This window comes from Neoarius graeffei, chromosome 11 (genome assembly GCF_027579695.1).
Source record: "Neoarius graeffei isolate fNeoGra1 chromosome 11, fNeoGra1.pri, whole genome shotgun sequence".
Classification (NCBI taxonomy): Eukaryota; Metazoa; Chordata; class Actinopteri; order Siluriformes; family Ariidae; genus Neoarius; species Neoarius graeffei.
In genome coordinates this window covers 53,109,471-53,122,529 of record NC_083579.1, presented here as the reverse complement: position 1 = coordinate 53,122,529, position 13,059 = coordinate 53,109,471, and the positions used below count along the sequence as shown (strand labels likewise).

General features: G+C 46.6%; 1 protein-coding gene across 2 annotated transcripts in view; it reads right to left on the bottom strand.

Annotated features, from left to right (window-relative positions):
• Positions 1–9,527, bottom strand: part of LOC132894406 (ovarian cancer G-protein coupled receptor 1-like) — a 28,769-nt gene extending 19,242 nt beyond the window's left edge. The window contains exons 1-2 of one of the 2 annotated variants that reach the window (XM_060934196.1): positions 9,436–9,527; positions 2,046–4,576 (exon numbers count right to left, since the gene is read on the bottom strand). In XM_060934196.1, the coding sequence (XP_060790179.1) occupies positions 3,453–4,496 (1,044 nt within the window). In that variant the 5' untranslated portion in view covers positions 4,497–4,576; positions 9,436–9,527 and the 3' untranslated portion in view covers positions 2,046–3,452. Of the gene's footprint in view, positions 1–2,045; positions 4,577–9,435 lie in introns of those variants that run through there. The other variant, XR_009655644.1, reaches the window with a different exon arrangement.
• Between the last annotated feature and the right edge of the window lie 3,532 nt (positions 9,528–13,059).

The window sequence follows — 13,059 nt, the reverse complement described above, 5'->3', positions numbered from 1 at the left end:
ATTAAGAATTTGCATTTTAACTTTAAAGTTGCTGTCAGCTTATTTTAATAATTAGCTTCAAATTTTTGGTATTAGGTGTAGCTACAGTCATGAATTGTGTTTGGTCGTTCCCCCCCATGTAACTGCACCAAGCAGCCTTTTTAGCAATTTATTTGTGTGTGAGAATACCATGAAAAAGTTCCTTTTTTTCCTAATTTAATTCAAAAAGGTAAACTTTCATATAGTCTATATTCATTACATGTAAAGTGAAATATTTAAAGCCTTTTTTTGTTTTAATTTTGATTATGGCTTATAGCTCATGAAAATCAGAAATCCAGTATCTCAAATTACTAGAATATTCCCCAAGATCAATCAAAAAAAGGATTTACAATACAGAAATGTCCAACTTCTGAAAAGTATATTCATTTATACACTCAATACTTGGTTGGGGCTCCTTTACCATGAATTATTGTATCAATGCAGTGTGGCATGGAGGTGATCAGTCTGTGGCACTGCTGAGGTGTTATTGAAGCCCAGGTTGCTTTGATAGTGGCCTTCAGCATATCAGTATTTTTGGGTCGGGTGTTTCTCATCTTCCTCTTGACAATACCCCATAGAGTCTCTATGGGGTTCAGGTCAGGCAAGTTGAGCACCATTGTTGATGCTCAACAGGCTGGAAAAGGTTACAAAACCATCTCTAAAGAGTTTGGACTCCACCAATCCAGTCAGACAGATTGTGTACAAATGGAGGAAATTCAAGACCATTGTTACCCTCCCCAAAAGTGGTCGACCAACAAAGATCACTCCAAGAGCAAGGCGTGTAATAGTCGGTGAGGTCACAAAGGACCCCAGGGTGACTTCTAAGCAACTGAAGGCCTCTCTCACATTGGCTAATGTTAATGTTCATGAGTCCACCACCAGGAGCACACTGAACAACAAATGGTGTGCATGGCAGGGTTGCAAGGAGAAAACCACTGCTCTCCAAAAAGAACATTGCTGCTCATCTGCAGTTTGCTAAAGATTGCATGGACAAGCCAGAAGCCTATTGGAAAAATGTTTTGTGGACAGATGAGACCAACATAGAACTTTTTGGCTTAAATGAGAAGCATTATGTTTGGAGAAAAGAAAACACTGCATTCCAGCATAAGAACCTTATCCCATCTGTGAAACACAGTGGTGGTAGTATCATGGTTTGGGCCTGTTTTGCTGCACCTGGGCCAGGACAGCTTGCCATCATTGATGGAACAATGAATTCTGAATTATACCAGCGAATTCTAAAGGAAAATGTCAGGACATCTGTCCATGAACTGAATCTCAAGAGAAGGTGGGTCATGCAGCAAGACAATGACCCTAAGCACACAAGTCGTTCTACCAAAGAATGGTTAAAGAAGAATAAAGTTAATGTTCTGGAATGGCCAAGTAAAAGTCCTGACCTTAATCCAATCAAAATGTTGTGTAAGGACCTGAAGCGAGCAGTTCATGCGAGGAAGCCCACCAACATCCCAGAGTTGAAGCTGTTCTGTACAGAGGAATGGGCTAAAATTCCTCCAAGCTGGTGTGCAGGACTGATCAACAGTTACCGGAAACGTTTAGTTGCAGTTATTGCTGCACAAGGGGGTCACACCAGATGCTGAAAGCAAAGGTTCACATACTTTTGCCACTCACAGATATGTAAGAATGGATTATTTTCCCCAATAAATAAATGACCAAGTATAATATTTTTGTCTCGTTTGTTTAACTGGGTTCTCTTTATCTACTTTTAGGACTTGTATGAAAATCTGATGATGTTTTAGGTCATGTTTATGCAGAAATATAGAAAATTCTAAAGGGTTCACAAACTTTCAAGCACCACTGTAGATGATTTGAAGGGTGGGAGTTTTCACTCATATTAAATCATCCTTTTTAAAAATCATTTCCCTCAAACATGCATACTATTTCTATAAAAAGTCAAGGAAGAACCAAACCTTACTGACTGAGGAAAATGGGTATACATGTGACAGTGTCTAAAAGGTCTACATTACTAAGAAATTTATTTTTAAACTTCAAAACTTATAGATTAAACACACACACACACACCACAGTAAACACATGAAATTTTAAAATTGGAAACTAAAACACAAAAAACACAGTATACCTGAACTCTGCCCATAACAGAAAATGTTTGAAGAGAATATACACATCTCATGTAACACAGAATGCAATGCATACATTTCAAAATGGGTAGTATTTACTAGACAGTAAACATATTGTCAATGAGAAACCATCTCTTTCATTTTCTTTCTGCTGAGTTCATGTTACTCACAGTGAGGGAACTCCACAGGCTTAAATCAACTGGCTTGGCTTGGCCCTTTAAAATCTATTTCCTCCTTCAAAAGTCAACTATCAGTGAAGGTCCCTGAGAATTCACATCAGGGGCGTCACTAGGCCTTTTTTACTGGGGCATGTGCCCCAGTGACAAACAGCTGTGCCCTAGTAAGAAAATGTTGAAAGATTTTCGTAACAAACTAGTTTATTTGGCAGATCATTTATCTACTGCAAGTTGTAGGACAGAGTGTGTTTCAAACTTCTATCGCCTCTTCTTTCTAACTAATTTTCTGATTAGTCTGGGAGATTCTCACTGTAAACATAGCGTGCGTGCAGCGTGTCATGAGTCCATTTAGCCTACTGGAGAGATGAGTCTACTCTTTGGATGAGTCAGAGAACGGGCTCTGGATGAGTTAAGGTAGTGCGAAGTTTTTGCAACAAAACTAAGCAAACCATATTCTAACAAACCCATTAAACTACATCAAATTAAACGATATTAAATTACTTTTCCAGATGGATATCAGACAATTCTTCTCATGAAGCAGAGACGGGGCAGGAAAACAGTGACAGATGAGGAAGAGGGTGAGAGAGGTAAGATTAAGGTTGTAGGCTATGTGCTAGGTCAGTCATAACTAACTAGCTAAGTTCGTGAATCGTGAGAGTTGAGGTGACACGTTTAGCATCAGCATGCATTAAAAGCCCAAATGCCAACAATACATTTTTTGGGGACTGGGATGTGTTTTCTGTCTCGTTGAGCTATTCCTCACATAACTTCATCCACGAGAGCATGAGAATTATCCACTTTGCATAGGTTGGGGACAGGAACGTTAAGGTGCATTGTGCGGGGGGGGGGCATTGTGTGTGTGTAGGGGGGGCAGCGCCCCAGTAAAGCTTAATTCCTAGTGACGCCCCTGATTCACATCATTAAAACTGATAAAGGCATTTTAAAACGAACAAACAAAAAACAAACAAACATATAGCCTAGACAAGAGATTTGTGGGGTACACAGCACTTTTACTCATCACAAAAAAAAAGGAATGAACACATAACACACTTTCGCAAATAGTCCCCACAGTTCACTGTTCAAATGGAACCCACTGTTCAAAAGTTCAACCCACAGTTCATTTTAAAAAAATAAAAAATAAAACCATCCACACTCCCTCACCCCTTCACAGTTCAATCTTATTTTGCTGAAGCAGTGTGGCCACAGAGGTGCCCTTTCCATTGTCAATAGGTATTCCTGCTTTGTCGGAGTCTGTGTTGTAACTGTTCTTGCATTTAGAGCAGCAGCAGAGAATGGAGGCACAAGCCTCTACAGCTTGTTGGATGCTGTGCTGGACACTTTCACTGACAAAGCAATAAAGTGCTGGATCAGCCACGCAATTCAAAGTAGTGAGCAAGAATGAGAAGTGGTAATAGTCAAAAATCTTTGCAACGAAAGAGCAGTCAGTCTCCAGGAGTGTCCGCACCAACAGAAGGATGTGGTATGGTGAAAAGCACACCAGGAAGATGAGGATTGTGATGGTGACCAGGTTTCTGATGCGTTTTTTCTGGACTGACTGCATCCCTGCACTCTTGCAGATAGCCCGTAGGACGCGAAAGTATGAGACGGAAAGGATTCCTAACGGAAACAGGAAGCCCACATAGAAATGGTAGTAGTTTATGGAATGCTCCCATTGCTGCATGGGATAGTGCTCGAAGCATATCAATTGGTTAGACTTGTATTTACTCAGCTCCTTGTGCTGGAAAAATACAATGCCTACAGCAAGTTCCTTGATCCACACTATGGCACTGACCAATGCTGCTGCTTTCATGGTGCGGAGTGAGGAGAAACGGAGGGGGTAGACCACAGCCAAATAACGGTCTATTGAGATACAGCACAGGAAGCCGATGCTGATGTAGATGTTGTCATAGAGCAGGAAGCCACACACACGGCAGGCCCACTCACCATATGCCCAGTTATCTCCAGAAAAGATGTACTGCAGCCAGAAAGGCAGAGAGACCAGGTACAGGAGGTCAGACACTGTCAGGTTAAGCAGGTAGACACCCAGCTCATTGCGAGCCCTCAGCTGCAGCCAGGCATGGTAGAGAGCGAAGGCATTGATAGGAAATCCTACCATTAAGATTAGGATGTAAGTGCCAGAAAAGATGTACTGGTGAATTTTGGACTCAATGGTGCAATTGATGTGGTTTTCAGACATGTTTAGCCTCATTCTAATGGACCATGTGCCCAAAGTAGGAGTCCGGCTTTAGGCACTAAGGTTCATTCTCACAGATATCCTTTCCATGGGATCTAGAGGAAGCAATAAAACAAGTTTCACTGAGGTTTTTTTTTTCTGTTTTAAGCATCTAAAATACTCAATATCATTACCTTAATTGCACAGGAGACATTTTTGTTTGAAATAAGCAGCTGTAAAATGAAAGATGCTTTATACACAGTACTCAGCTTCAAGAATAAGAACCTGATATTTTATATGCATCCCCTGTAGAACCCTTACATTTAGTGCATTTAACCCTTATCCAAAGTGATTTACAGAAGTAATATTTGTAGCCTCCATGACAAACACATCTTGAGGCTAGTTCACTAGGTCAGGGACTAAGAGTACCATCAGTCTAAAAACCCAGCTGGGGAGGTTCGTACACTGTTCACAAGGCCCCCAGACAAGGCTTTTGAACTGAACTGCAGCATGTTGTGTAATTTGTACTATTAATGATCTATTTCATATGCAAGCTTTTATAATGCCATTTAACTTCAGGTCTTCCAGCAAATTCTCAGCATCTCTAAGGGTACATGTGATTCTAAGCTCAGGTTCATATTAATATTTTCATTATGCTAACCAATATCCTATAATAGCAATTAAAAAACATCAGAGCACTTATAATTTGGTCAGGGGTTTAGAACAAACATCCCAAGTTATTTGACTGACAAATGTACTACATGTCCAAAAGTCTGAAGGCACCTGACTATAACACTTGTGCTTTTTGAACATGCCATTCCAGATTGAGTCCCCCTTTGCTGTTATAATCATCTCCACTCTTCTGGGAAGGCTTTCCAATAGATTTTGGAGCATGGTTATGGAGGTTTGCTCACTCAGACACAAGAGCATTAGTGAGGCTTGGTGCACAGTCAGCATTCCAGTTCATCCAAAAGGTGTTCAGTGGGGTTGAGGTCCTGATCAGTGAAGGCCACAAGTTCTTCCACTCCTATCTTGACAAACTATGTCTTCATGGACCTCACGTTGTGTACAGGGGCATCATACTAGCATGTTTGGGCCTCTTAGTTTCCGTTAAGGGAAACTGTAATGTGCTATATATATATATATATATATATATATATATATATATATAAATAAAATATTTGCGTGTGAAATATTTTATATACGTTTTTGACAACTGGTCATACCAAGGTCACCACATTGTATTTTATCAACATTCACAATGAAGTTTTAATTTAATTGCATGAAATTGTTCAGAAGCATTATAGAGGCAGGCAAGATGACTCCGACAAGCTGCATGAAAATGGATGGAAAGTAAACTATAAAACAGGCAAACTGTATCAATGAAACTGGTATGATCCACAAGTAGTTCTATAAAAACATAGTATGTAAAAGCTTTGAGGCTGTAAAAAAATTTATTCAAAAAATACAGACAGCTAAGCGTTACTCAAAGCTCGAGTCAGAAACACATTACTTGTCTTGCAGTAAAGTGACCTACTGAAGGTTGTATCCCACTATAACAGAATTATTTCTTCTACTGTGAATTGTCCTTCACTGATCCTCTGTGTGTTTCTTCAGCATCACACTCATACTACTGAGACTGAAACCGCAAGAGTGGATCAGCTATTGGTTTTTGCAAATATTCCCCATTGGCAAACACTCTGACTTTTCTGTGATTTTATACTGATTCACAGATTTTAAGCCATTTTCACATTACTCCGTCTGCCACAAGAGCACATCCTTACTAATGCAACACATTCACAGCTCCCAGCAACCACACTATTTTGTAGCTTTCCTCCTTTAAAGTGCCATTCCACCATTGGATGTATTCTTTGGCATAAAATACAATATATTTTGACAACATGTATAAATGGTATCACTAGATAGAGAAATCTTTTAGCTTCAAAATGATATATCAAACATAATTTTTTGACAACGACAAGTATATTAATTTTGCGACCAAAGTCACCTACCCTTTTAATTTCCGGGCGCGATGTCATCGGCAGGTTCCCCTTCCTGTGTACCACGTGACGTGTGACGTGGCACATATCAGCAATGGTGGATAGAACGCGATAAAAATAATACCAATAAATCTAGCTAATCCAATAAATCTAGCTAACTGAAAGATTAACTCAAAATTTTTCGCAATTTTTTTGGCCCCCATATACGAGGAGAAATGACTCTCTCACTTTGGGGGTTTCCTGGTCTAAAAATAGACCGACACGTGGTACACAAGAAGGGGAACCTGCCGATGACATCACGTTTCACTACCGCGCGGAAATTAAAAGGGTAGGTGACTTTGGTCGCAAAATTAATATACTTGTCGTTGTCAAAAAATTATGTTTGATATATCATTTTGAAGCTAAAAGATTTCTCTATCTAGTCATCTCATCTCATCTCATTATCTCTAGCTGCTTTATCCTTCTACAGGGTCGCAGGCAAGCTGGAGCCTATCCCAGCTGACTACGGGCGAAAGGCGGGGTACACCCTGGACAAGTCGCCAGGTCATCACAGGGCTGACACATAGACACAGACAACCATTCACACTCACATTCACACCTACGGTCAATTTAGAGTCACCAGTTAACCTAACCTGCATGTCTTTGGACTGTGGGGGAAACCGGAGCACCCGGAGGAAACCCACGCAGACACGGGGAGAACATGCAAACTCCACACAGAAAGGCCCTCGCCGGCCCCAGGGCTCGAACCCAGGACCTTCTTGCTGTGAGGCGACAGCGCTAACCACTACACCACCGTGCCGCCTCTGTCTAGTCATGTTGTCATAAAATATATTGTATTTTATGCCAAAGAATACATCCAATGGTGGAATGGTACTTTAAGTAAGCAAAAGGAATAGCAGGTTCTTTTGACCGCCAGTGAAGAATGACATAAAATAGAAGCACGTCTGAGATACACTTTGCTCCCTTAGAAAAACAGGCAATTTAACACTTGTTGAATGATGGAAATATCAGTGACAATTCTTACAACATCCCTGTTGTTCTTATACTGGATGCATAATTAAGGGGCGAAACAAGGCATGTGCTCATTTTGTGGTTCACTGTCATCCATCCTTAACTGTGGACTCGGAGGACTGGCACAGAAGTGGAGAATGTCGATGGTAGTATTGGACATACGGCCTGAGGGCATGGACTGGACGCTGCAGAGCCACATGAAAGCATGTGCATGCCATGAGGTTTCTCTCAAGAACTTCTGAAGGAATATTTACACTTCAGCCACCAATTCAGCACAACAAGCCCACCTCACAGAAAGAGCACATTTATTGATTAAGATCATTTGTGTACCACTCATACAAATTACAGAATAAATTAAAGACATCCGAGTGGGAGCTATTTGATCACTCACACTATTATTTACTTAGAGGATGAGGGCCATCTTTCTATTTATTTATCCATCCATTATCTGTACTGCTTATCTATCTAGGTCGCAGGGGAAGCTAGACCCAATCCCAGTTAACACAGAGATGAACAATCATTCACACTCATGTTCACACCTATGGGTAATTTGGAATAACCAGTTGACCTAATCCATGCCTAATGCCTTTGGACTGTGGGAGAAAACTGGAGCACGTGGAGGAAACCCATGCAGGCACAAGGAAAAAAAAAATTAGCACCCTGGTATAATGATGACACTCGCACATTAAAACAGACCACTCGAAAATTTGAACGTAAATGGCGTCAAACAAAATTGGTAGTGTTCAAATTAGCGTGGAAGGAGAGCTTCTTGAAGTATAGAAAAGCTCTTAGTGCTGCTAGATCAACATATTTCCCTTCCCTAATAGAAGATAACAAAAATAATCCTAGATTCTTATTTAATACTGTAGCAAAATTAACCAGGAATAAGTCCACTATAGACACACGCACACCTGCAGTATATAATAGTAACGATTTCATGAATTTTTTAAATGACAAAATTGAGAATATCCGACAAAAAATTCAAACTACTAATTTAAGGTCAGACAATAAAAGTGACCTTGTAGTTAACTATATAACTCTATCGGATCATCAGTTAGAATGTTTTACTCACCTTAAAGAAACTGAATTACTTTCATTAATCTCTGCATCAAAAGTCTCAACTTGCGTACTAGATCCCTTACCTACACGTCTATTCAAACAGATAATACCTGAAGTCATTGAACCACTTCTCTTACGATTGGCTATGTACCCAAATCCTTTAAACTAGCAGCTATCAACTCAATAAAATCAACTCAATAAAACAATAAAATTATTAACTAATTAAAAACTTACAAATAAATACAGCTGGCCTTCTGCCAAATGATTCTAGTTAAGGAGAAACAGCTCTTTATTTATACAAAATATATATATATATATATATATATACACACATGCACACACATATATGGGCGGCACGGTGGTGTAGTGGTTAGCACTGTTGCCTCACAGCGAGAAGGTCCGGGTTCGAGCCCCGTGGCCGGCGAGGGCCTTTCTGTGCAGAGTTTGCATGTTCTCCCCGTATCCGCGTGGGTTTCCTCCGGGTGCTCTGGTTTCTCCCACAGTCCAAAGACATGCAGGTTAGGTTAACTGGTGACTCTAAATTGACCGTAGGTGTGAATGTGAGTGTGAATGGTTGTGTGTGTCTATGTGTCAGCCCTGTGATGACCTGGCGACTTGTCCAGGGTGTACCCCGCCTTTCGCCCGTAGCCAGCTGGGATAGGCTCCAGCTCGCCTGCGACCCTGTAGAACAGGATAAAGCAGCTAGAGACAATGAGATGAGATATATATATATATATATACACACACACACACACACACACATTTTTATACAAAAACAAAAGTCCACTTGCCTTCGAATTACAGTACAGTAATACTTCCTTTAAATTGTTTAGACCATCAGAACTCCTGCACCAAGCTCCATTTAAAGATAATTTAATTCAAAGTGGATGAGAATATTTACTCACTTCTTTTACACATCTGATCTTCTCAATCGATGCTTCTTGTCGGGTGAGCGACATTAGTAATGAGCGCGATGCAGACCTGCTCAGCTCAGGTCGCTAAGCGGAAGCGCGCTTTCAGAGAGAGTGAGAGAGTTTTTTTCTCTCTCTCTCTCTCACACACACATTACTAGAATGATTATGAAAGATAAGAAGAAACCTCGTGGTCATAAAGGGAACTAAAAGGGAGGCAGTAAAAAAAAACGGCAACAGCAGCTAAGCAGCTCATCAGTGGAACTAATTAATTCCAAAAGTGAGAGCACACAGCAGCCTACCCCTCCCTCACGCGGCCTCTACAGCAGCCCGCCCGCCCGTCCCTCACGCGACCTCTACAGCAGCCCGCCCGCCCGTCCCTCACGCGACCTCTACAGCAGCCCGCCCGCCCGCCCGCCCGTCCCTCACGCGACCTCTACAGCAGCCCGCCCGCCCGTCCCTCACGCGACCTCTACAGCAGCCCGCCCGCCCGTCCCTCACGCGACCTCTACAGCAGCCCGCCCGCCCGCCCGTCCCTCACGCGACCTCTACAGCAGCCCGCCCGCCCGTCCCTCACGCGACCTCTACAGCAGCCCGCCCGCCCGTCCCTCACGCGACCTCTACAGCAGCCCGCCCGCCCGCCCGTCCCTCACGCGACCTCTACAGCAGCCCGCCCGCCCGTCCCTCACGCGACCTCTACAGCAGCCCGCCCGCCCGTCCCTCACGCGACCTCTACAGCAGCCCGCCCGCCCGTCCCTCACGCGACCTCTACAGCAGCCCGCCCGCCCGTCCCTCACGCGACCTCTACAGCAGCCCGCCCGCCCGTCCCTCACGCGACCTCTACAGCAGCCCGCCCGCCCGCCCGTCCCTCACGCGACCTCTACAGCAGCCCGCCCGCCCGTCCCTCACGCGACCTCTACAGCAGCCCGCCCGCCCGCCCGCCCGTCCCTCACGCGACCTCTACAGCAGCCCGTCCCTCACGCGACCTCTACAGCAGCCCGCCCGCCCGTCCCTCACGCGACCTCTACAGCAGCCCGCCCGCCCGCCCGTCCCTCACGCGACCTCTACAGCAGCCAGCCCGCCCGCCCGTCCCTCACGCGGCCTCTACAGCAGCGCGCGCGCGCCCGCCCGTCCCTCACGCGGCCTCTACAGCAGCGCGCGCGCGCCCGCCCGTCCCTCACGCGGCCTCTACAGCAGCGCGCGCGCCCGCCCGTCCCTCACGCGGCCTCTACAGCAGCGCGCGCGCCCGCCCGCCCGCCCCTCACGCGGCCTCTACAGCAGCGCGCGCGCCCGCCCGCCCGCCCCTCACGCGGCCTCTACAGCAGCGCGCGCGCCCCGCCCGCCCGCCCCTCACGCGGCCTCTACAGCAGCGCGCGCGCGCGCGCCCGCCCGCCCCTCACGCGGCCTCTACAGCAGCGCGCGCGCGCGCGCCCGCCCGCCCGCCCGTCCGTCCGTCCGTCCCTCACGCGGCCTCTACAGCAGCGCGCGCGCGCGCCCGCCCGCCCGCCCCTCCCTCACGCGGCCTCTACAGCAGCGCGCCCGCCCGCCCGCCCGTCCCTCACGCGGCCTCTACAGCAGCGCGCGCGCGCGCCCGCCCGCCCGCCCCTCCCTCACGCGGCCTCTACAGCAGCGCGCCCCGCCCGCCCGCCCGTCCCTCACGCGGCCTCTACAGCAGCGCGCCCGCCCGCCCGTCCCTCACGCGGCCTCTACAGCAGCGCGCCCGCCCGCCCGTCCCTCACGCGGCCTCTACAGCAGCGCGCGCGCCCGCCCGTCCCTCCCTCACGCGGCCTCTACAGCAGCGCGCCCGCCCGTCCCTCACGCGGCCTCTACAGCAGCGCGCCCGCCCGTCCCTCACGCGGCCTCTACAGCAGCGCGCCCGCCCGTCCCTCACGCGGCCTCTACAGCAGCGCGCGCGCCCGCCCGTCCCTCCCTCCCTCACGCGGCCTCTACAGCAGCGCGCCCGCCCGTCCCTCACGCGGCCTCTACAGCAGCGCGCGCGCCCGCCCGTCCCTCCCTCACGCGGCCTCTACAGCAGCGCGCCCGCCCGCCCGTCCCTCCCTCACGCGGCCTCTACAGCAGCGCGCCCGCCCGTCCCTCCCTCACGCGGCCTCTACAGCAGCGCGCCCGCCCGTCCCTCACGCGGCCTCTACAGCAGCGCGCCCGCCCGTCCCTCACGCGGCCTCTACAGCAGCGCGCCCGCCCGCCCGCCCGCCCGTCCGTCCCTCACGCGGCCTCTACAGCAGCGCGCCCGCCTGTCCCTCACGCGGCCTCTACAGCAGCGCACCCATCCCTCACACGGCCTCTACAGAGCTTTTCTTCCAGGATATCTCTGTACTTGGCTGCATTCATCTTTCCTTCAATTGCAACCAGTCGTCCTGTCCCTGCAGCTGAAAAACACCCCCATAGCATGATGCTGCCACCACCATGTTTCACTGTTGGGATTGTATTGGGCAGGTGATGAGCAGTGCCTAGTTTTCTCTACATATACCGCTTAGAATTAACGCCAAAAAGTTCAATCTTCGTCTCATCAGACCAGAGAATCTTATTTCTCATAGTCTGGGGGTCCTTCATGTGTTTTTTGGCAAACTCTATGCGGGCTTTCATACGTCTTGCACTGAGGAGAGGCTTCCGTCGGGCCACTCTGCCATAAAGCCCTGACTGGTGGAGGGCTGCAGTGATAGTTGACTTTGTGGAACTTTCTCCCATCTCCCTATTGCATCTCTGGAGCTCAGCCACAGTGATCTTTGGGTTCTTCTTTACCTCTCTCACCAAGGCTCGTCTCCCACGATTGCTCAGTTTGGCTGGACGGCCAGGTCTAGGAAGAGTTCTGGTTGTCCCAAACTTCTTCCATTTAAGGATTATGGAGGCCACTGTGCTCTTAGAAACCTTGAGTGCTGCAGAAATTCTTTTGTAACCTTGGCCAGATCTGTGCCTTGCCACAATTCTGTCTCTGAGCTCCTTGGGCACTTCCTTCGACCTCATGATTCTCATTTGTTCTGACATGCACTGTGAGCTGTAAGGTCTTATATAGACAGGTGTGTGCCTTTCCTAATCAAGTCCAATCAGTTTAATTAAACACAGCTGGACTCCAATGAAGGAGAAGAACCATCTCAAGGAGGATCAGAAGAAATGGACAGCATGTGAGTTAAATATGAGTGTCACAGCAAAGGGTCTGAATACTTATGACCATGTGATATTTCAGTTTTTCTTTTTTAATAAATTTGCAAAAATTTCTACATTTCTGTTTTTTTTTCTGTCAAGATGGGGTGCCGAGTGTACATTAATGAAAAATAAGATTAACTTTTTTTATTTTAGCAAATGGCTGCAATGAAACAAAGAGTGAAAAATTTTAAGGGGTCTGAATACTTTCCATACCCACTGTGTGTGTGTGATGATGATCCACTGTATTCTGCAGCTCAGTATTGCTGTCGAAACAACTTCTGGCTGCAATCAGTCTTTCTTCCCTTCATTCCACTGTCTTTTCTTCCTTGTGAGCTGCCGTAGCTCTCGGAGTTTCTTTGCAGTTCTGAGATTTCCCATCCCTTTGTTTTTGAGGTCTGTCCTTAGGACACTTAGTAAGTTTGTACAGTGTCTTCCTCTTCTCGCCCTATACCTGCT